Source organism: Centropristis striata, chromosome 10 (genome assembly GCF_030273125.1).
Source record: "Centropristis striata isolate RG_2023a ecotype Rhode Island chromosome 10, C.striata_1.0, whole genome shotgun sequence".
NCBI classification, from domain to species: Eukaryota; Metazoa; Chordata; class Actinopteri; order Perciformes; family Serranidae; genus Centropristis; species Centropristis striata.
In genome coordinates, this window is record NC_081526.1 from 32,952,795 (window position 1) to 32,978,147 (window position 25,353).

At 40.0% G+C, this 25,353-nt stretch overlaps 2 protein-coding genes across 2 annotated transcripts; one reads left to right on the forward strand and one right to left on the reverse strand.

Annotated features, from left to right (window-relative positions):
- Positions 1–2,962: 2,962 nt before the first annotated feature.
- Positions 2,963–5,898, reverse strand: LOC131978893 (small membrane A-kinase anchor protein-like). Its single transcript, XM_059342704.1, has 2 exons — positions 5,498–5,898; positions 2,963–4,723 (listed from the first exon to the last, which is right to left on the reverse strand). The coding sequence occupies exon 2, from the start codon at positions 4,467–4,469 to the stop codon at positions 4,194–4,196; it is 276 nt and encodes a 91-aa protein (XP_059198687.1). The 5' UTR covers positions 4,470–4,723; positions 5,498–5,898; the 3' UTR covers positions 2,963–4,193.
- Positions 5,899–9,877: 3,979 nt separating this feature from the next.
- On the forward strand, positions 9,878–14,317 carry mstnb (myostatin b). The gene is made up of 3 exons (XM_059343468.1): positions 9,878–10,741; positions 11,007–11,377; positions 12,694–14,317. Exons 1-3 carry the CDS (start codon positions 10,363–10,365, stop codon positions 13,072–13,074), a joined length of 1,131 nt encoding a protein of 376 aa, XP_059199451.1. The 5' UTR covers positions 9,878–10,362; the 3' UTR covers positions 13,075–14,317.
- The last annotated feature ends 11,036 nt before the right edge of the window (positions 14,318–25,353 follow it).

Consider the following 25,353-nt stretch of genomic DNA (forward strand, 5'->3'; position numbering starts at 1 on the left):
AACTTTTCAAAATTTTATCACCTTGAAATTTTGAGTTCACCCAACTTTTCTTTTTTTTTGCAGTGTAAGAGTTTAATTTAAGAGTTGATTTCTTGTCCTAAATTAAACTCTTATGAGCTATTTTTTTGTTTTTATCATTACATTTGTCCAAACAAATGTACCTTTAGTTGTACCAGGCATTAAAATGAACAAGAAATTGAAGAAAACAATGTTCAAATAATTTTTTCCATGACTGTAGATTGCGATCAGCGCGTGTGGTGTCTCAGTGTTATTAAAAGCAACACATTGAATAAAATGACTCATTGTCCTCCAGCTTGTAAAGAAAATGTGCATCTTTGACCCAAACTATTACATTCTCCTCACATCTGTCTTCTGCTATTTCAAAGGGTCTTCTGGGTTCAGCACGGCAGGGACATTAGCTGTTATCATTTCATCTGAAGCTAAACAAACAGTGTCAGATTAAACGTCAGGAATGTAGCGTGCAGAGAACAGAGTCGTCTGTAATCTTTAGTGTGTTGACAACATGTTCGGGACGACCCCAACAGATTAATCTGCCCACACAGATTAGTGCAAGTTATGTTTTTGGAGTAGAGTGTGTGTGGGGACAGGAGAAACCTCTCTCTGATGCAGCTTCAAACTCTGATGCTGCTCTGCTTCTGTATTAGTTAGACCGCTGGTTCTCAACCCGGGGTTAGAGAACTCGGGGTTTCGGGGGTGGGGGTTTCGCCAGAAAAAAAAGTTGACTTACAGTATTTATCTCACATAGAAGTGAGCCCAGTGTGAGCAAGTGTCATAATAGGGACTCCACCTCCTCCATGCTTATCTAACGTACCTGTAGTATCCCACATCGGACAGCTTTTGGCTAACATTCTGTCAAAAGTTCACATTAACTACTAATATAAATGATTATGTTATGTTTCCAGTTAATTAAGTGGTGTGAAGCTAGAGTCTAACTTCTTATCTGTCAGACTGTATATCGTTTTTGCCGTGTACGTTAGCCTTGGGGTTTATTTTTCTCTCATCAGTTACTTTCCTGTTGTAATTAGACATGTAAATCTCCATGTACAGAAACTAAATTTCACATGTAGATTGTTAAATATGTGTAAATCAATCATACCTACACTGGTGGTGGCCATCTTATTTGAAATGACTGTGAAACACCGGAAATTGCTGCAGTGCAGATGTGTCTGATCAGGGATAAAAGCGTCAAACAGTGTCCGATGTGGGATACAGTTACTATATATATAAGTATACAACCATTGAATCTGGTCTTGATCATATCTAACAACTACAATCTTCTCAGATGGAGGTCCCTATCAATTTTACAGTCCTTAAAGAGGCAGTTTGGATTGAAGTGAGCTCGTATGATTTACTTCCCCACAGTCAGTGTCTTACCTGCAGTACATAATGGTCTTATTATTATTATCCCAGCCAACTTATTTTAATCACCTTAAAATCAGCCCACCCTAAATGTAATACCTGTTTATGCGTACGAGAACTCAACTATATTCTTACATACGGAGGCTGGGACCCGCCACTGCTGCAAATAAAATAAAGGCTGTAAACAAATAGAAAAGCTGCTGCAAATAAAACCTGGAGCTACATGGCCTAACTATAACACAGTAAACACTAACCTTTTCATTTACTTGTTCATTCGTTTTTCTTACTTCTCGTCTTCTTCTTATTTCTTTCTCTCTTCTTTTACATGTCATTCTTTCTTCTTCTTCTTCTCTCACATAAAAAACACCGGTGCACCGGCAATAATAGTCCCTGGTAATTTACTTCCGCTTTGTTAAATTTGCATCACTGTTGTTGTTTTATTTGCAGCGGAGATTCTTTTATTTGCAGCAATGGCGGATCCCAGCCACTGTACTTACGCCATTCCGACAAAAACAGCTGATCTGCGGCAGTGCAGGAAGCATAAGTGCACTTACATGAAAGCTCCACTATTGAGAAATAGTAGTACCCAATGAAAAGACTGTGGAGAGCAACAATAATCGATGGACATACAGTATTGTAAATATAGCGTACACATAAATGGGTGGGCCTTTTTTTTGGATGGTTAAAATACATGGGTAAGAACCTCATACAACCCTATTTGACAAAATCCAAACTATCTGTTTAAAACCTAAAAGCTGGAGAACCACTGGGTAAGACGTCCTTTGTACTGGTTAGTTACTGTTTTAGAGATGACCTGTCCTAGGGAGAAGGCAAGTGCAGTTTTATATGGCTTACCAGCTTGTGCTGAAGTGCTGTTATACTACTTTAATTATAGTAATAACTAATATTCACCTCGTGTGGCAGTTTAAGTGTGGTCATCAAGGCTTCTCAGTAAAGCCTGTGACTTAAATTTTGGGTAAATCCCAATGACATCATTTAGTGCTCTGTATATAATGTCCCCTCTGATAGAACTGATCATACAGTAGAGAACAGTGTTGGCCTCATCATAACATTCATTAAGGACTTTTGGCGGTTGTGAACCTCTATTTCAGATTAGGGCTGGGCGATATGCGCAAAATCTTCTACACCAATACAAATAGTTTCATGATGATCTTCATAATGATGTATATCACAATATGACATATCTTCTGCTAATAATGTGGATAAATGGGCTATATTAAATAAATAAAGCCTATATTTATATACTCCTGTGAGAATTAAATTAACAGCACTGACAATTTTCTCATTAAGAACTTTAGTGCAAGTAAATATACACATACATACCATAGAAATAAAGTATATTTTATTCCTATGACACATACATACGTACTTTATGTTTGGTTTTCTACGAAATTTGAGTAAACATGTGCATCTCATTAACAATTTAGACGATTTAATTGTCTATCTGATGATTGATTGCAGACTTTCCTGCAACTGTTTTAGCTTTGGTCATTTTAAACAGCATTTTTACTCGCTTATTTATCTGATTTTGAATTTTTATTTCTGTGTAATTTCTGTCTGTAAATGTACTCGTCATCGCTGTAAATGAGGGAAACCTAAGTGCCTTACAAGTTAAAAGTGTTGTAAAATATTTGGTTTTAAGCAAGAAATATGATTCCCTTTGAAAGATGATAAATGATCATATTGACTTATCGCCCAGCCCTATTCCAAATATATCTGTCCTCTGCCCTGGTCAGTGTCATGTTAGGCCCTCTGTTAGTGAGCAGCATCACACTATAATAACGGGTCGTATACAGACTGGATTGAAATGTTGTGTGTTTGCATATTTGGGCAGATGGCAGTATTTCTCAGTTACGCATTACACACAATGCTAACAAAAACTAGGTCTACAACATTTGAGCCGAAACCACGTGATCCTTGTTTTGCCTTTTTATCTCCAGTTCTGCTGACGAGCCAAATCCTTTATTAAAAGTGTGTCAATCCTTTCTCCTGCTCTGCTTTCAGGTCAGCAGGTCCCTAGACTAGAGATGTGGGTCCTGATGTCAAAGTTCCCAAACTTGTGTACACAGAATATCCTGGAGAGCAGGAAAAACATAATTTCCTGGACTCTGCCTGCTGCGGTGGAGGCTGCTGCCCTAATGGCAGAGCTGAGGGAGATGCTCAGCCACACCATCTCTTCAGGGAGAGCATAATGGGAGACAGGAGGGAGCCGGACAGCTGGGTGTGTTCCTGACCTGATGTGTGTGAGAAGGGTTTTCAAGTGGGAGTCTTCACCAAACGAGGGGATCTATTAATAAGTTCCTCCGTAAGAGCAGGGAATGTTGGCCCGGGGACAGCGTGGATGGCTTTCACTGGCAGGGAGGAACATTACAATTCCAGGCAATATCTGATAGGATTTCTTGCCTTGAGTCCAGGCACAGAGACCCTACTGGCAGGCAGGGGGGACAAATAAGGTCCGAGAAAGATGATATCCAGCTGAAGACACTCCAGGCTCCGGCTTTGATGCAGATAATCGCAGGAACGTGGCCGGGATCAGGGCGCTTTGGTCGCTCTGGAGGAGGGTTTTTAGGTTCAATCCAAGTATAATCCAACCAACCAAAAGTAGGTCAAAGCTGAATTACTGACAGCTCATTCATATTCCTGCAACCACGGCAGGTAAACGCTTCAAGGTTTCATTCTGAATGAAGGGATCTGGCCTTGTTAAATCACAGGTTCGACCTCCAGTATCAGGGTCAAGGCAGTCTCGGCTCGGCCCGGCCCTTTCCCGTTGCGACATCTCCCGCTTGCCCGTGTCACGGCACGTCACATTCAATGTAGGGGATGTCGATGTAGCGGCGGTCCACCTCCACCCACTGCTGCACGGCCCGGGCCACGATCTCCTCGGACAGCCTCTGGGCGTACTCCAGCAGCACCGGGTTGACCTGGGGAGAGTTCTCCGGCGAGCCCGTCTCCGAGTGGATCAAGTAGGCTTTCTCGCCCTTCGCTCCCTTGGCTTTGCCGTCCGCCTTCTCTGTGGAGTTTGCATTCTGGGTCGCAGAGTCGCTCCTCTTGGATTTGACGCACCCCATCCTCTGGAGGATGTAGCATTGATTGACTTTATGGGTGGCGGGAAAGTGCGAGAGTCCCTCAAGTTCTCTGTCTTTGTTGTCTTTGTGCTCCTGTCATCCACTCCCACTCTCATCCATGTCTGAGAGCCAACATGTGTCCCGATCAGCGTTAGAGGCTGGTGATAGCGGCTAGGAGGCCCATCCCTGTGTGGCTCTGCTGGTGGTGAAACAGTCGCTCCTGCTGCCTCGCTGGTTTGATCTCATTCTTTCTTCAGCTGCAGAGAGAAAGAGAGTGGAAAGAGAGGGACAGAGGGAGGATTTCAGTGATTTATTTTTCCATCAGAGGCTGCTTACAAGTACCAGATGGCGGGAACGAGAAAAAGGACTGTGACTGATTTTCACAGTGGCCGTGGCAAGTGCGTGGCCCAGGCTGGCTCGAGGTCAAGGCCTCACCTCTGCAGGGTCAATTTTAAACACGCTCTGCTCCCAAAGTGTTACTCACTCACCAGCCCTGTCCTTCCTCCCTCCTCCTCTACCTCACAGGGTTTATGACTCAGTCCCTCTGCCTATTTTGTATAGCATGACACAGGGACGTCTGTCTCTAGCTTCAGTGCACTGATGCTGTTTTGTTGTAAGCCTGTGTCCCCCCATCTGTTCCACTAAGCGAGTCTTGCAGCCTGATTCACAGTGACAGCTCCTTTTCTAGGACTACAGGGCCTTGCAAACATGTGCTTCATTCAGAAAGCTGCACACAACACGCAGGCCGTGAATGATTGATGCAGAGCAGGGAGTCTCCCTCAGAGTAAAACAACATTTGGAGGTGCCCAAAATCCTGTCAGATCAGATCTGATATTATGTTAATGAGGTGAAATAGTGATGAATGTTAATGTGCACCAACCAAAGTGTGAGAGCATCTATTATCTGTCAAACAGACACATGGGATTAGGATTAAACCTGATTTATTTGCAGTGGAAATACCTCTGCAAACATGACAATAAAATATATAAATGTCAACGGAATGTGCTGTGATCCTGCAGAGCTGTACATACTTTTAGCAGAGTGTGGAAAATCCGTCAGGTTTCTCTCCATTCCAACAGAAATAATAATAATAATCCGGCGACAAAAGAAATAACCCAAGGTCGTTCAAGTAAATAATAATCCGGACATCATCTGGGGTCTCCTTAGCCCTCCAAACAGCATCCGAGCGATTTCTACTTGAACGTTATTAACTGCGTGCAACGTGTCAAGAAAGAAAATTATCTCCCAAGTTGCTGCTGCAGTTTCTGCTCGCAGGTTCTTGTGGCTGCAGGATGAAGCGCTCCGCACCAGATTTTTAAATAATCTCCGAGGGAGGGGGAACTCCCAGGCTGGTGGAGCAGACAGACGGTGGACTGTTTCCCTGTTGCCTTCACGCCGGTCAGCGCCGAGTGGAGCTCCTCAGCAGAGAGGAAAGAGGATGAGTGGACTGACTTCAGCGCGACGACACTCCACGGTAACTAACCGAGCTGCAGCGGTGCTCGGGAGGAGAGCGGCTCTGCAGCGCCGCGGGCTGGAGCAACACTGACACCTGGTGGCGACACGGAGAACTGCAGCAGCGAGAAATAATCCGGATCAGAATCTACTGTATGTGTGCAACATACAAGGAATTTGACTCCGGTTTTAAAATGCTTTCAGGGGTACTTAAGTACTTTAACACAGAATAAACTGAGAAATAAGTTTATGGAAAAAGTGCACGAATTATAAACAAAAATGTACATATATACAAATAGCCTAGTGATAAAATAAACAATACATACAAGAAGTGGATGACTTTAGAGATTATGTCTATTTATAGTAAGTGATACACATATATACATACAGTACAGGCCAAAAGTTTGGACACACACCTTCTCATTCAGTGCGTTTTTCTTTATTTTCATGACTATTTACATTGTAGATTCTCACTGAAGGCATCAAAACTATGAATGAACACATATGGAATTATGTACTTAACAAAAAAAGTGTGAAATAACTGAAAACATGTCTTGTATTTTAGATTCCTCAAAGTAACCACCCTTTGCTTACTAGAATATAAGACATGTTTTCAGTTATTTCACACTTTTTTGTTAAGTACATAATTCCACATGTGTTCATTAATAGTTTTGATGAATTTACAATGTAAATAGTCATGAAAATAAAGGAAACGCATTGAATGAGAAGGTGCGTCCAAACTTTTGGCCTGTACTGTATGTGTGCAACAAACAAGGAATTTGAGTCCGGTTTTAAAATGCTTTCAGGGGTACTTAAGTACTTTAACACAGAATAAACTGAGCAATAAGTTAATGGGAAAAAGTGCACGAATAATAAACAAAAATGTACATATATACAAATAGCCTAGTGATAAAATAAACAATACATACAAGAAGTGGATGACTGATCCCGTCTATTTATGTCTATTTATAGTAAGTGATACACATATATACATACGCACAGAGGTGGAAGAAGTATTCAGATCTCTTACTTCAGTAAAAGTACTAATACCACACTGTGAAATGACTCCACTACAAGTAAAAGTCCTGCATTCAAAACTTACTGAAGTAAAAGTACAAAAGTATCTGCATCAAAATGTACTTAAAGTACCAAAAGTAAAAGTACTCGTTATGCAGAATAGACCCACTCAGTTTTTCAAATGTATTCCAATTATATTATTAGATTATTATTATTATTGATGCAATTATGTAAGCAGGGGTTTATTTTAACAAGCCAGGGCTCATTTTAACCACTAAATATACTGGTATGTGTTTCAATTTAATAAAATGTCTAGTCACATAAAATGGAAATACTCAAGTAAAGCAGAAGTAACTTAAAATTGTACTTAAGGACAGTATTTGAGTAAATGTACTTAGTTACATTCCACCACTAATGTGCAACATACAAGGATTTTGACTCCGGTTTTACAATGTTTTCAGAGGTACTTGGGTAGAAAAAACACAAACACAGAATAAACTGAGCAATAAGTTAAAGAGTCATTGTGTTGGGCCATTCTTCCTCAATTTGGCCAATAATAAGATATTGCATTGTTGCTGTAAACTGTAGTGCTTGCTGAAGCATTGACCCCAGACCTGAAAATGGGTTCTGTGAGTACCGATGAGCCTCCCCTTTTCAGATATGCCCATTTATGCCAATCCTATGCATTTTGGGACAGAAACCATGCAGTTTTTCTCATGTAGTATAAAATATTTTATTTTCGCCTATTATACTTGAATATTTCTGCATACTGAGGTACCTAAACAGTGTTGGAATTGCATGAAGTGATTTGACTGGAAAGCTGAGACTCTTGTGGATCCAATGAGCCCAATATCATTCATGTGTGATGATGTTAGTCCCTAATAGCAGCCATGTGAGATTCTTTTTTTAAATTTTTAATTAAACCTCACTAAACTGACCTGTTGTGACCTCTACCGTAATCACAGACTCATGAAACTTTACAACCACAAACTAGAAACCCAGAGCATTAAGAAGATGCAGCACTAATGCAATTATTACAGATATCTTTTAAATATCAAAAGAGTTTAGACATCAAATCACAGCATGGGTTTTTCTGTGGTGTTCCTTAAGGTCTTGGTTTCTTAATGTATGTGAATTTTGATCAATCATTGAATTTAGCTCCAAATCTGTGTATCAAATTGACTTTTGCGACATAATTGAGCATTATCACCTTCCATGGTAATGTTCTAAGCCATTATCACTAAACCGTCCACATTTAAACAGGCCCCAACCATAACACAGTGTTTATTACAGATTAGTGACTCAGAGTTTAAGTAATAATTTGGATGCACAGCCTTTATTTGTAGTGGGGTATGTACGTAAAGAATATTAATAATTTTTCCACCAATTATCAAAAAACACTGAGGATCAGTGTGGTATGACTATATATATGTGTGTATGTGCATACATATGTATATATGCGTATGTATATATGTTTATCACTCACCATAAATAGATGGGATCATTAATCCACTTCTTGTATATATTGTTTATTTTGTCACTATGTACATTTTTGTTTATTATTAGTGCACTTCTTCCTTTAAGTTAAGTTATATCAACTTATGAAACAGCCTTTTATCTACAACTCCAACATATCATATTGTTTAAAATGTAAATAAAACAGAATGCAATAATTTGCTATTCCTTTGTGATGTACATGCAAATTGAAATAAAAGTATATAAAGACAATATATGTTCTGTTCAAAATTATTTGATTATTTGTTAACACACTATGAATTCTGAATATGTTGCTGTCTATTGTTAACACAGCGTCCCAACTTTTTTGGAATTAAGGTTGTAGCTAGATATCCATGTTGCCTCTTATCCCATAAGAAGCAGGCATGCATGTTACTGTCCAGATTTAAAGGATACATTTCATGGACATTATAAATACAGATTTGATTAAAGTAATAATTACTGGTTTATTCGTTATGCAGAACAGACCCACTCAGATTGTTTTATATATTCTAAATATATTATTAGATTATTATTATTGATGCAATTATGTAAACAGCATTTTACTGTTGTAAACGTAGGCCTAATTTTAACTATTTAATATACTGTTATGTGATTCATTTTATAAAAAATGTTTAATCATTTTTGTTTTATGGTACATCTTGATGTGAAAAGTCACTAAAGCTGGCAGCTAAATGTAGTAAAAAAATACAATATTTGAATAAAGTTACATAAATGGAAATATGCATGTTACCTCAAAATTGTACTGAAGTATAGTAGTTGAGTAAATGTACTTAGTTACATTCCACCACTGAGATTTTCAGCATTATTATTTTTTATTATTTTGTAATACTTTATAATACCATTTTGCACTTAGGAAACAAAAGTATGTTTTATTGGCATCTGTTGAGATTTGCACTTTACACTACAATTTACAGACTTAAAATTAAAAACAATATTTTCTATATATTTTTCAGAATTTTGTCATATCGTGAAGAATATCTTTCTTTAGACGTTCTTGTTTTTATGTTAAATCCTGTCCTGAAAAAAAAAACTAAAGCTGTCAGTTAAATGTAATGGAGTATTAAAAAGTACCTCAAAATTGTACTTAAGTACTGTACTACAGTACATGTACTGTTACATTCCACCACACGGTGGCGCTATCTTCTCGTGTGCCACAATCATGTTTCACCAACAAGGATTTGTTTTTCTTTACTTCTGTTGATTTATTTTATTTCATTTTAATCCCTGCACAGACAACGATATTTTTCTCCAAATGGGAAACTGGTCTAAACAGACATCAGGATTTGAAGGATTTGTGTTGATCTGGCTGAAATAGTGGGTTTTTTTTAGGATTATATATATATTCAGATACAATTGCACACGTGTACCTCTCATCAAAGACAGTTAAAAAAAAGTGAATTTGACAAAGTGTTTATTTCAAAGTGTATTCCCTTTTTCAAAGCAAGTGCGCTAATTTGCATATTTCGTTTTCTTTCTTTATATGCACTAGATATTTTGTGACTTATTTAGTGTTGATGTGTGCTGATACAACATCATTAGGTTCCTCACGACGTTACATATAACTTAAAGTCCCTCTGCGCCACTACGCGCATTGCGCAATCTCTGTAAGAAAAGTGAATTTATCCATCTGTGGACAAGCTGCGCACATGCTCACAGTCTCCATCCCTTTATGGTTTGACAACGAAAAAAAGTTTTCATGTCAGTCGGTTAAGATTCATTGTTGCCTGTCCAGCCAATCATAGTTTTTGACGACACAAAAGAGGCTAAAGTTGGAGTATAAAAAGGTGTGCGCTAATAAAGTATGATGCCTATCAGTGTGGGACATTAATCCAAACCCAGTCCAGTCGCGCATTAGGTCCAGCACACACCAAGGGATCTTTGTAAACCAAACTGCACACCTTAAGAGACAATGCATCTGTCTCAGATTGTGCTGTATCTGAGCTTGCTTGTTGCTTTGGGTCCAGTAGTTTTGAGTGACCAAGAGACGCACCAGCAGCCCTCCGCCACCAGCCCGCCGGACACGGAGCCGTGCACAACCTGCGAGGTCCGGCAGCAGATCAAAACCATGCGATTAAACGCGATCAAGTCTCAGATTTTGAGCAAGCTGCGAATGAAAGAAGCTCCCAACATCAGCCGAGATATCGTGAAGCAGCTCCTGCCCAAAGCGCCGCCGCTGCAGCAGCTCCTCGACCAGTACGACGTGCTGGGAGACGACAACAAGGATGCGGTTATGGAGGAGGACGACGAGCATGCCGTCACGGAGACAATCATGATGATGGCCACGGAACGTAAGAATTTATTTTTGGGGTTTTTTTGCATGAGGAAAGGGACGCGTAAAATAGGGTTTTACGCACGGCAGACGCGTTCAATAGTCTTTATTTGACACCATGTAGCTTTATTGGGTTTTTATATCAATAATGTGTAAACACCAACATTAACAACACTTAAAACTGTTTAAGGGTGCATTTTGGCTGCAGTCAGGAGGGTTTATTTCTGTCTGTAATCGAACATTAAAACGTCTCTCTCTCTCTCTCTCTGTGTCTCTGTCTCCAGCTGGGTCCGTCGTCCAAGTGGATGGGGAACCAAAGTGCTGCTTTTTCTCTTTTATTCAAAAGTTTCAAGCCAATCGAATAGTCCGGGCTCAGCTCTGGGTGCATCTGCGCGCTGCGGACGAGGCGACCACGGTGTTCCTGCAGATCTCGCGGCTGATGCCGGTCACGGACGGGAGCAGGCACATACGCATCCGCTCCCTGAAGATCGACGTGAGCGCCGGGGTGAGCTCTTGGCAAAGTATAGACGTCAAACAAGTGTTGACTGTGTGGCTGCGGCAGCCGGAGACCAACTGGGGCATCGAGATTAACGCCTTCGATTCGAGGGGGAATGACTTGGCCGTGACCTCCGCAGAGCCTGGAGAGGAAGGACTGGTGAGCTCAATCTTTATTTCACATTAAACTGAGTAGTTTATAGCAGTTTATCTCATCAGTAAAAGGATTGGATAGTGTTGGTGGCCAGTGGCGGTTCTACACAGGGGCCACAGCAGGGGCCAAGGGCTTCTTCACAGGGGCAGTGGCCCCTGGAGGCCACTGCCCCTGTGAAGAAGCCCTTGGCCCCTGCTGTGGCCCCTATGTCAAATTAATAATAAAATTATCAATTTAAAACGATGAATGACGGAACAATTCTTACCTATTTTTTCTTCAAACAATATTGCATTGTACACAAAAGGAACCCAAAATGTGTACATTGTGTAGTTAAATAAAAGCAATAAGAGCTTGTGTATATTTAAAAAAAAAAACATCATTCTGACTGTACTGCACTTTCAAAAAAAAAAAAAAGTAATTGTGCACAAAGATGAGAAATATCATTGCCGTACAAAAAAAACTGTTCTTGTTGGTAAGTCTGATTGTTTCAATCAATGTATTTGTATCTTCCAAATATATTTAAATGCAATTTTTAAACAAGGTAAAATAAAAGTTTTGAATGCTTAAATGTCATCTTTGCAGTTGTTAAATATGCCCCTCTGATAAAACACTGGCCCCTCCTCGGCCCCCACAGTAAAATTGGTCTAGAACCGCCACTATTGGTGGCTCTGTCCTCATCAATATGATTCTTATCTTCTTATGTATGCAACAAAAAACCTGAAATTCCAGTTTCAGATGTGGTTAAAACCCCTCTTTTAGTTATCGTTTGCACTGTTTAAACTTGCAGAGGTTTTAATGTGCAGAGAGGCTTTGCAGTGTCAGCAGGTGGTTAAACATTCATGCTGGAAGAGGGAATCAGGATTTAAGACTTTTTTTGAAAGCTGTTAATCAACACAGACTCCATGCAGGCGCACACCTGCATTTGGACAAATGCCCAGTCCACAATAACCTCAAATCTTATTGCTTGATTACATAAAAGTTCACCTGCCCCACATTCCTGAAAGTATTCTGTGTGACTGTGCAAATCAGAGTAATTGCCTGCACACACATGCTGCTGCTATCAATGACAAAGACTTATCATATGGCTCAAATAACTGGCACTGGGCTCCGGGGCAATTAGAATACTGAGACGGCTGTGGTTAACCAACCGTTGTATGATTTAATTTCTTTAAAACTCAAAGTTTCATAATATTATCGTGCCATGTTGGAAAACCAGCTGCCAAAGGTCGAAGGCAGCGGATAAAGAGATGTAAGAGGCTGTATAATCTGCCTCCTTTTTGCAAGTATTCAAGTATTCAAGCTCGCTCTGTCTGTCATTGCAGCAACCGTTCATGGAGGTGAAGATCTCGGAGGGCCCCAAGCGTGCCAGGAGAGACTCGGGCCTGGACTGTGACGAGAACTCTCCAGAGTCCAGGTGCTGCCGCTACCCACTCACAGTGGACTTTGAAGACTTTGGTTGGGACTGGATTATTGCCCCAAAGCGCTACAAGGCCAACTATTGCTCCGGGGAGTGTGAGTACATGCACTTGCAGAAGTATCCGCACACCCACCTGGTGAACAAAGCCAACCCCAGAGGGACCGCGGGTCCCTGCTGCACCCCGACCAAGATGTCGCCCATCAACATGCTCTACTTTAACCGAAAAGAGCAGATAATCTACGGCAAGATCCCTTCCATGGTGGTGGACCGTTGTGGATGCTCTTGAGTTGGAGAGCAACAAGGCAAGAGGGAGGTGTCGCTCAGTCCGCCCTCCAACTTCAGACTTTTTTGACACAACCAATCCACCAGTTCCGATGCTTTCCTGCAGAACACGGTGCAATAGAACCAGAGTAGAGCCCAACCGTCCTGCAGGGCAGCGCTTTCACAACCTGCATAGCTCTTCCTTTTCTTCCCTCCAGTGAGATCTTAGCCATAGAGGCTCGAAGTCAGACGGATGCAGGCACACACACATACATATACACACACACACACGCTGGATCCTTGAAGTGAATGTAGACAGAAAATGATCAAAGTTATCCAAAAAACTGTCTCTGTGTTCTGTGCTGTCCATTTATACACACATGCCGACAGATTATACTCGTACGTACGCCGTCTACTCCACTCCACTACCTTTGTAGCCAACATACAAGCTGTTTGTACACTTTTTGCTACGCTATGTGTTTTGTGATAATCATTTTTCAAGTTATGTTTTCAGAGTGAAACCAGGAATCCTCATGGACTTTTTGAAAGGGCTTTTGGTGAAAAAAAACACAGCTGGAGACTCTTTAGAGTGAGACTTCACACTGGTAGAACATGTTTTAGTCCACATAGGTTCATATGGGTGGATGTAAAGTTGCTGCATTGGATCAAACATAAAGTTCGCAGGTGGTGACGTAGTGGTTGATCATTTCTGAGATCCTATCGAGACAAAAATGTTCCACCAGGGTGAGGTACTACTTTAGGTCTTCATGTACTCCGACATACATTCATACAGCAAAAATACCCGACTGAGGAGCATTCCTGCTCAGTCACAATCTTCACTATTCAACAAAAAACAGCCTGACCTGCCCGATACACTTGAATTATTCTGATTGTAAATTCACATTACTGGACAGAAGGACTTGAACTGAAGGCACAGTGAATGCAGCCTACAAATGAAAAAATGTGTTTAAGACAGAGAAAAGGGATTGTTGGAATGTATGATGCTTAAACTCTGTCTTACAAACAATGCAGTTTGCACTATGGCACACCAAAAGAAAGAATTGGTTGCTACAAAAGTTGTAAAAACTGATTTTGATATGTTTGCTAATTTGTATTGTATACATATGCCATTGTTTCCATTAGGAGTTGCCTTTCTAAAACCACTGTTGGTAAATGTATAAAAACCACAATCTAGCAAGAAAAAAAGATGTAATACAGCAACTCTCTATACTTGTTTTAACAAATAAAGTTTCTAGCTTGTTTGTTGAGCTCTGAGTATTTTGTTTGTCTTACCAGCTGCACTTCACAAGAAGCAAGAGTGCTCATTTTCTATAAATCTGAGCTTAAAGGCCATACTGTTGCATTTTTAGGTGCAATTCAGATTCACATAAATTCCTGGAATACATTTAAAAAAAAGCTGTCTTACTTCATTAAGTTTCTAAATCATGCACAATATGAAATCACCACTTGTTTCCATAAATAACTGACAAAAACAAACAAAAGAATAAGACTGGACTAGTGTCATTCTGCTGATTCTGATTATATCACAACAACTTGAACCTGAACATCGCAGCACCATTTCACACTTCAGCAGCTGAGAATCTTTATGTCTTCAACAAATGTTGTAAGCTGATAGGTTACACAGCGAGTGTGTGAGCGCTTGCACCGGCTGCATTGGCATGTGCGTGTGCAACAGCAATGACAACACACACACACACACCTGCACAATCCTATCACCATAAACCTGATTTATCGTAACTCAGCCCAATCTCTCTGACTCCGCTTTCTTCCAGAGAAGGGATGTTGAAAGTATTGCTGTCTAATGAGAGGATGTGAACTCTGGTGCGCTCTGACAGCATGACCTATTCAACTGACGGCCTCATTGAGGCTTGACTTCCGCCCAGTAGAGGGCGAATTGAGCACTGCCCCCGAGAGCCACTTCCTTTCCTGCTGAGAGCTGGACGGCTGCCATGACGATCGGCCACAGCGGAGAGCAGACTCTGGGCAGAGTGGATCCACAGAACTGCTTTCCCCTGGGGGAAAGTTTTAGATTCTACCCTTCTCTGTGTGCTGGTTCTTGGAGGGGAAAAGTGTCTGAAAAACCTCTGTAAACAAGAAAAAAGTAAATTCAAAATGAGTTGCATTAAGTATTGCAGACCAAAAGCACAGGAACAATTTATAATCTGTATTTCCTCGTATGTCTTCCTACAACTGTGCTGTCTCCATCTGCAGTTTGACATGGGCATTAACTTTTTACGAGTCTAATACTCGCTAAAAGTTTCCAGCTCCATATTTAATGTTATTACTAATGATGCATGTCTTAACAATTAGCAGTGAAACATTATAAAAACATCTTTGCTATATATACATCAGTTAAACTCGTTTCGTAGCTTTCCAGACTGAAAAAAATACATTTTTTGTGAATCTTACAGTCTTACATATAAATTGCACTTGCTGGAGTAAATAGCGCCTGTGCCATTCCCACTGTGTGCCCCGATCGCCTGTCACTTCACTGCGTCACATGGTTAGTTAGGATATGCTGCAAGAAGTGGCTGTGCAGCATTAACAAAGCAGCAGCTCTGTCACTGATCCTGGTGAAACTTAAACATGTAATATGAATAAAACTTTTTGGGGGTTCTCCTGTGATGCCCTTCTGCTGCTCTTTCTAAACTCTGTGCAATTGAAGAGTTTCCTGATGGACAGAAAGCTTTAATTAAAGTAAAACTAACAGCTAACGTCTCCTATCTGGGGAGCGTTTGCATTTACACTGCGAGGACAGGAGCTTTGGATCATTGCAATAAAAAGGAGGTTTTCAGTCCCAGAGTGGGTTCAAAAGCTAGCGAGGAGCATCACTGTTGTTGTGCATGAAACACTTCCAGGTGAGTGGGCAATGGTCCTCAGTTGAGCATTGGCAAAGAGACCGAATAGTACGTTACGGAGGAAACGCAAAGCGACCCAACAACTGCCAGACAAGAGTAAATCTCGGACTGGCTTTCAGAGACCTCTGAAATAAAAAGGCTGCAGAAGACAGACTCTGAGCTGTTATTTTTTGCTAAATAATATTAGCTGGCTTGCTATGTTGTGTGTCGTTGCACTTGCTAGATATTTGGCTGTGTTAGCAAAAGACTTTATGTAATCACAAAAAAACTGTACAGCTGTTCATATTTATGGCAACAAGTTGCAATCTGAAACTGGAGAAACTAAATTGCAAAAACAGACAATTTCTCCATAATGTTGCTTTGGATGTTACAGCTGTGTGTGTATGTATATATATATATATATATATATATATATAATAGAGGTTGAATCAGCGTATCGGCCCCACGATACGATTTAATCCCGATACTTTAGTCACGATACAATATTATTGCGATTTTGAGCATTTCGCGATATGGTGAGTATTGCGATACAATATATTGCAATATAACTGTTGAACTGCATTTTGTGTCCACAAAATTAATTTAAATCAAGAATTGTTTTGTCTAATAATTCTCAGTCTATTCATCTCACTTCAGTCTTTTTATTTCTTAACAATGACAGTCAAACCCACAGACTGACCAACAAAGTATTCAGTCAAACTGAACTGAACTGATATCAAACATGTATGGTCGACAACAACTGCAGCATTTTATCAAACTTTCACAGACAACAAGCTTCACTGCTCTCAATGTTTTTTGAATGAAACATAAAAAACCCGAACTTTGCAGCGTTATTTCAAAAACTTCCCGACATGATATCCTGACGCACATGGTGCCTATAGATCCATAGATCTTCTAGTTTCATATGATACCAGTATCTCCAGTATATTCCTAAAAGTGAGCCCACTACGGGCAAAACTGACGGCCGTTGGAACACTAAATATCGATACTTGGCAGCCATGAATCGATATAATATTGCCACGCAAAATATTGTGATACTATGCTGTATTGATTTTTCCCCCCCACCTCTAATAAATCCGCAGTAAGGATTTGAGGTTAAGATACTAAACATGAGCTCTGGAATAAAATAAGTTGAACGTGCTGAGTCTATCATCATTGTTCTTTTCACTTCAGCTGAAGGTAAAGATGTAAACAGTGCACGCCACTAAGAGCTGCTCAGATTCTGCAATGTTTATCGTGCCCAGGTGCGTCATTTCATTCAGTCCTGTCCTGCAGCAATCACAGCCGTCTGTCTGCTTGTTTCAAGCTACTTTGTGAACAGAAGCTGGGAATCGTTTTGACTGAGCATCGCTACATCTGTCAAGAGTCGGACCCTAGAGGACTGTATCCGCCAGCGACATTCCACCTCTGACAGGTGAGGAAGTGAGAGTGAGAGAAAGGGAAGAAGGATGTTAGGGGTAAAGGAGTAGTCCAAGGCAGCTGGAGACCCCGTTATTGGACAGGATTCCTGTTGTGTAAAGTTAATAGAATTTGAATGGATAGAGCCTGTGTTCCTCTTCATGAACGGTCATTAAATGATGCATGATAAAGCTGCTTAATAATGTTTGATAATAATATGAAAATGGATTGTAGTGAGTGAAACTAAGAAGATACTAAGAAAGAAAAATCAAATTTTTGCAGCATTAGAATAAACTCACCATTTTTGTATTCTGGCTGCTCAAAGTATCAAAATAAAATGTAAAAAAGTAACTTTTCCAGAAAATTACAAAATAGTCACCTCTTTTTATTGGGATCTATTCTTACCTAAAAATCAGATTACACTGATTAATGACGACATTGTTTCTGTAAAGATGTGTGATCTTTTAATGGGTTGTGGTCAAACTTTGAGCTGCAGGTTTCTAAGAGTCTACAGCCACACTGACATCTCTATCAGATAACAAAAAGTATGAAGTCAGCATGCAAACATGCTACACCAAAAAATTGTACAAAGTTAAATTTTAACGAGTTATTACATTCTTCCTGTGGTGAAAAGCTGGACCAAATTTAATTCTAACTGTCAAGACTGGAAAGTAAAACAGTGGTAACAGGATTCATCCTCTGAGAAACAAACTATATCTGTTCCAAAATGTCATGGCAGTCCATTCAATAGGTATCTTGATATTTGACCTTGGACCAAATTATTGGAACAAAACATCCAGCTAATGTCATGCAGATACTAAAATCAGTGGTAAAATGTAACTAAGTACATTTACTCAAGTACTGTACTTAGGTACAATTTTGAGGTACTTGTACTTTACTTGAGTATTTCCATTTTATGTACCTTTATACTTCTACCCCACTACATTTAGGCGACAGCTTTAGTTAAAGCTGTAAAAGCTGTTAAAGTTCAAGATTTAATATGAAAAACATGATAACTTTTAAGTGATTAAGCATGTTTATAAATGAAACCCCATTAAACAGTATATAAAGTAGGTAAAATTAACCCTACCCGGACAACAGTAAAATGCTGTATACATAAATGCATCAATAATAATATTAAACTAATTATATATTTAATATATATTTAACAATCTGAGTGTGGCCATTCTGCATAACGAGTATTTTTACTTTTGATACTTTAAGAACATTTTCTGATACTTTTGTACATTTACTTCAGTAAGGTTTGAAGAAATTACTTTTACTTGTAGTGGAGTAATTTCACAGTGTGGTATTAGTACTTTTACTGAAGTAAGGGATCTGAATACTTCTTCCACCACTGGTAAAAATCTATCTATAAAAGCAAGAAGCGTCTGTGTGTGTGTGTGTGTGTGTGTGTGTGTGTGGTTGTGTGTGGTTGTGTGTCTAGGGCATATCTCTCTGACCGTTAGTCAGACTTACCTAAGATTTCGTATGTGGCTTGTGCGTGGCACGAAGGTGTGCATCCTCGATTTTGAAGATTTTTTAATTCATTTTGCAAAATATCATTATTTACGTAGGACGTGTTGCGGCATTGCACTGTTTCTGATCGGACGCCTTTTTGTGGAGCTCCGCCCCATTGTGTGATAGGCCTACACCTGGTCAGTAACACAACTCACTCTGGATTTCCACACCTGACTCATCTCATCTGTAAGTCTATTTAGCTTACCTATCTTTCAGTTTTAAAGTGTGCTACAAGGTTCGATTTTTCAATAATATTTGAATAGTTTCCAGTAAATATCAATGTTCAATGTGTATGTGCTGGATGATGTGTGTACCTTATGAAAATTAAGTGTTTTATGGTATTGCAGACGTTGTAGTGGTCTGCATGTAATGTGCAAATTCTGTTATTCGCAATTAGCATGCTAAATGAAGATTTAGCTTTATTCAGCTTTATTAGCTGGCACTAGATGAAGAGTCAGGGGATTATAAAAGTCACCAGTATTCATGCTCTGGGCAACAAGAATGTCTGTAGAAAATTAAATGTCTTTTCATGCATATCTGTATTATCTAATTCCATCTGGACCACACTGACAGGCCTTTGCAATCTAATGGATCTTAATCTACACATTTCTGTGAGTCAGCAGAATACAAGAGACATGGGACCCGGGTTTATTTTAGGAAGGTCTAATAGGTCTCTAGAGAAGGTCACTGTCAGCAGGTCAAGACACCTGACAGATGATAGCATCTTATTCATGAGAGCTGTTACTTCTAGAGGTCTTTCTAGAAATGTGTAATGTATGGATGGGGACAAGTTGAACCTGACACTAGAATCTGTGGTCCAGGAACAAGGATCAGAACAGAAAACTTGTCCTAACTTGGTTAAAAGATGAGAAAAATGTAGTTCTTTTAAGCTGGTTTTCAACCAAGGGCCGGTTCCCAGCCGGTTCAGAGCCGGTGCTTGTGTAGTTTGCAGTTAGTTCAACTTGTGAACCAGCTCTGAACCTGCTTGCTTTTCCACAGGCTCTAGAGCCACGTCATTGCATCACTGCTAACGTCTGTATGTCTCGGCCCTCTCAGCAAGTATAATAACAATGGTAGACTACATGTCTCTACAACACACCTGTGCTGCTCGTCTTGATCACTATGGAGGCCGAATATATTCTTATTATTACTGAACGTAAGATGTTAATGTTGGACTTTGTTGTAAGCTAACGCTAGAGGGCTAGCATTGGCCCGATAGTCCGCAAGCGCTAGCCCGCTAGCCCATATCAATCACATTGCAGTTACACAAATCAAATAAATTAATGATATATGTTTTAGTTCTCTCTCAACGGCACCGAGTTGGTCTTGTTTGTCAGAAAGCCCCACCTCCAGCCCTTGATGTAGCGTTCGCGGTTCAAGACCAACACGGAGTTGGTGCCGCTGTGGAGCCCGTTTTCCTGGCCAGTAGCTGACTTTTTGGCGGTGGAAAACCAAAGAATAATTCCCAATTGTGCACTGGCCGGGCATTGGGCAGCCGGGAACTCGGAGGTGGTGGAAAAACCCTATTAGAGGAGCTATACGGTTGAAATATTGTCAGTTGAGTCGATTGTGATGTAGTTATCCAGGACATGACAGTTACCTGGAAGTCTGTTCAGTTATTCGATTGATGGCCCATTGTATTCTTCTGTTAATATTCTGGTTAATTTACAGTATATATGTAGTGTGCACACAATGACTATATCCTGTGTTTATTTATTTGGAGTCAACATAGTGTGAGGCTTGGTAAAACCAGTTTACTACAGTTAATTAAAGTGGAAATATTGTCTCCCAATGTATTACCAAAGGAAAGATTTAATACTTTTGCTCATCATGTTTCTAATATTCTATAGAAGTTACCCTGGCTGTTGTGCAGGGCCACGGACAACAGGTCGGGGAGAGAAAAGAGACTTGCCAGGTGTATCCAAAAACATCTGGAGCCTTTAACAGATGTAAGAACCATACAGTCTGGAGAAGTGTTTCTGCTGACAGATCGCTCTGTGGCAAAGATCTTCCCTTGACAACAACACGGTTTAAGAATGATGACAGATGAAGAGAGGAAATGTATGCAAGGTTGGAGAAGGAGCATGACTAAACAATATTTAAACAGCAATAATGCACTGAAATCCTTTTATTTCAATGAGATTGGTCAGTCATCACACGAAAAATCCATCTTATCAGGATTCAAGTAATGTATTTCCTTTGAGAAGCTACTAGCAGTAACGGGCATGGTTCAAAAAAGACAATGGCAGCTCCAAAAGAGATTAGCGTAGATAATAGCATCAGTTACATCAGACCTGTAGAGTATAAAAGAAGAGAAAAAACTGCACTGACAGCTTTTTTACTCAACGAAAAGCTGTTTTCGTTTTCTCCAAAGCGGCTTTGATTCACCAACTGGCTCCGCTGGTGGTGAAGAAAACGGTCAGGATTTGATTGGATTTGGAGGATTTGATTGGTAGCCGGTGATAGACTGATGGTTCATCCAGTTACCATCCAACAACTACCCCAATCAGAGCTTTGTAGATGAGATTAAACACGAGGATGTCACCTTCCAACATGGCTCGCTACTGAACCATTGGGACAAAACAACAACCAAGCTGGCTGCTAATTTCATGGCTAAACTATAAAGCTAAGGGAGACTTTATTGTCATCCATCCATAAGCAGACCCGATGTGGGGGCATGGGGAACGGTTGAGCAGGGGCCACCAATCAGGCGTCCACATAACTACAACAAGCACTGGCCTCCGACAGCTTTTATCGCGAGGAGAAGGCCCTAGCATCCCTGACCCTAACAAGTACAGGGTGGACAATTACAAAAAGTAAAAGCACTATGTTCTGAGCAGACACATTAAAAACACCCCAAATCATAGAGTTAGAGAGCATTTAGAGTGCTGCACCTTCCCGCCGTTCCAATAGAGTCTCAAGAACCCGGCAAAAAAAGCTTTGCACTCACAGTGACCATAGCTAGCTCCGCCCCTGCAGCCATCTATATACAGTGCAGTACAGCACATAGAGGAACCAAACTGTGTTAAAAGGTACTTTAGTTTATTGTCCAGGGAAACAGGAGAACTACTTATCTGGTTCAGCGCAGAGCTGACTAGAACATGCAAGTAGGAGGGTTTCTTAAAATACAAATCTAGTGCCCATTCCAGAAAAAGTTAATTGTTTCTAGCAATGTTGGTACATGTGTAGTGATACAAAGCTCGCCCTACAACCTGAAGAGCAGTATGGAAGTAGAGGGTATGGGTGCATGAGATCCTGAGCTCTGGAGAGCTTTTGGAGGTGAAGGATCCACAGTGACAGTTTCACAGTCTGCTGGGGAGAGGTCAGTTTTGACTTCCATACCTGGCTACATTGAACTTTGGGTGCCGGTGTGCCACACAGGCCATTGAAATCAAGTTTCTGAACGCAGCTACAAAGTTTTTGCGTCCTATCTGAATCCCCCAAAACTCTAACCAGAGGCTCCTAAAGTGGACAAAGTTTTCCCCATGCGTTACAAGGGGAAGTCAATTCATTAAGTTTCTCAAAATGTAGTTTAATGTGACAACCAAGAGGAAAAAAATATAACAAATTTAACTATGTTTTGCAGTACCATCAGTGGCTGGAATTGCTTGTTACAAGCAGTGCATATTCTATCCTACATAAAAGACATTGCAGGCAAGGTAATAGTACACAGTGTCCAATTTCCATGTTACTTAACCTATGTGCAAGTCAGATGGATATTGGATGCACATTGTAATCACTTAAACAACCAGCAAAGGATGATCACCTCAGGCCAGATTGACAGGTTGTTTGTGAAAATCCCTCTTGGGTCTATGGAAAGCAATGAAAAGCAATAAAATCAACCAGTCTGGGACACGATAAGGGCCAGATGGCCAGCTGCTGAATGCTAGCTGTCTTCACTTCTCGAGTGATTTATCCTTTCCGTCTACGCTCTGCTTGCTTTTTCACTTAGGGATGAGGAATCACTATTCCTACCTCAAAACTGACAGTCACCTCTGGGAAGCTATCACATGATTAATGACTTTGTAAAGCTACTGGAAGTTTGGAGACAGGACAAATTTGGTGTCCGCTCCAGATATGTTTACAAAAATCCTCAATGTCAGTGTTTGTTTGCGAGGAGGAGTTGGGTGACGGGCAAAAAAATGTGGCCCAAAGCCATCCAAGGTCCAAGGCAGCGTAGCATTGTCTCTCTGGGGACGAAGGGTTGACAGTGATGAAGAATAGATGTTCCTCCGAGGAGACTAAGGGAGGGCAGATTATGGAAACCTCCTGTCTCCCGATGATATGCCTATGCTCTTAACACAGACGGATGTAGAGTAGTATCAGGTATGTGTCAAGAGGCCCTGGATAAATTTTGACGTCTCAGAAATAACATTTATGGTACATTTTTACAGATAACTGTGCACAATTAATTTTACAAGAAACTCAAGTTGAGTGACATTCATGCGTCAAGCGGGACTTTCCAGAATTGGGCCTCAGTTGATAACTCCAGGAGTCTGTCGTCTGTAACACACGCGCAATTAATTGATATGAAGAGGAAATTCAATTGTCAAAATATGTTTCAAAATTTTTAAAAAATGAATGTTTATTTGTGGGTTTGAGCCTGAAAACATCACATGAGTCTTGTAGCTTAAGCAGATATTCCTTGAAAGCAGAAATTCCTTGAGCTGAGCTATTTGTCCTGTGAATTTCAGAGTTTAAAAACCGCAAATGTGCTTTCCTCTTTCCTCTAATTACCTAAAATGTATCCCTCCAAATAGCATGTCTTGGAATATATAACTTAAAAACGGTGCTGCTGTGGGAATTGTTGACAAGTGATTAAAAATTAAAAGGAGTAGACTTGATGGCCCCACTGTGGATGCCCTTGACCCATGAAATTGAATGTGGTGTGGCTGTAAATTCTCCAACAGTTGAGAACCTGTGGCTTTTTAACACCCATCACATTAGTGTGAGCCTGAAGCCCATAAAAAGAACTAAGTGGCTCTTCTGTGGTTGGCAGAAAAGTGCACAGTCACAGCACGGCACCACCACCAATTACCAGCTGAAAAACACAAACTTAGATGCAGCAAAGATTTTATAGTTGGTCCCATGTGGACCATGGTATGGTTAACGGTTTAGGACTCTTGATTGAGTCCATCTGGGGGAGTTTGGTGTTGATGGCGAGTGTTGGGCTTTGGTGACAGATTAAAAGCCCCTTACTTTGCATCTGATTCAAAGATTCTTTAATGGCTTTTCTTTTTGATTCAGAGACATGTTTAAGAGCTCTGTTGGTCAGTATGATAGTCAACATTTCTATTCTTCTTTCTGTGTGAACACACAGACTGACACATATGTCAGTTTATGCAGTTTTTGCTTATTCTTTTTTTTAAATTTCAAGTCTTATACTGATTCGGTCACATAATTGTCTTAACCTCCTGTTATGTTCTATTCTCAGGAACAGCAATAATGTTCATGGGTCACTTGGGCATGTTTAATTATCCAAAAGTGCCAGAAACTAAAAATTCCCAATAAGCATTGTTTATATTTCATTTATAACTCCATTAATAACCATTTTAATCAATATTCAGTTCAATGGTGTTCTTTCCCTCTTACAGATCATGGTTCAATGAGGATAATTAACCCGTTTTTCATAAGAAAAAATGCATGTTAAAACTTTTTCTTATGTACATTGGAAAGACCTACATTTAAAATACAATGGTTTTACATGACAATGATTTCGAGAAAAAAAATCCATTCAAAAAGTTTTTCTTTTTATAAAAAAAAATACATAAACTATATATTTTTTAAATTTTTAAACTTTAAATGGGTCAGTTTGACCCGCAACATGCCATGAAGGTTAATGCCATTAACAGGAGGCAAGCTTTTTTTTTTAGCAAAAGAACTTTGATAAACACATTGTACTCTGTGGTTATAAGTGGCATCTCTGGGATATACAACCAGCAATAAATTTCAAGTTCCATCTTAAATTCACGCCATGAATTGAGTTTGATTTTAAACACAAAATTGTAAATAATAAATTATAAAATGTTTTTTATTCAAATCCTCTCTTAAAATAAGAGAATACAAACATACAGAATAATTTGCTTGTTCTTTTGTTTTTATTATTATTAATCCTGTAAATAGTTTTTTAAAAAGAAGGATTTGAAAAAGGCAACTTTATTGAAAACACACAAGTGCAGAGAGACAATGATTCAGCCAAAAAGCTACAGAACTATTTGTGCAGTAATTACCTTGATCTGGGCGTGGTGTGCCCGTACTGATCATATTCAGTCCGCGCTGTTGTCTGACAATTAAACAATATTAGACATGTAATTAGTGAGAAGTTATATGGACAGAATTCACATCATCTAATCCTTAAATACATTGTAGAATTTCCATTGTTCCATTTATTCCCAATGGCTGCTTCACTGTGGTAGCAACCTGTCGATCATAAAGTAGCCCTGTCCCAAAGCATGCTGTGCTTAATTGTCTATTTTACTCTAAACAGCACCATCATTTACAAGGCA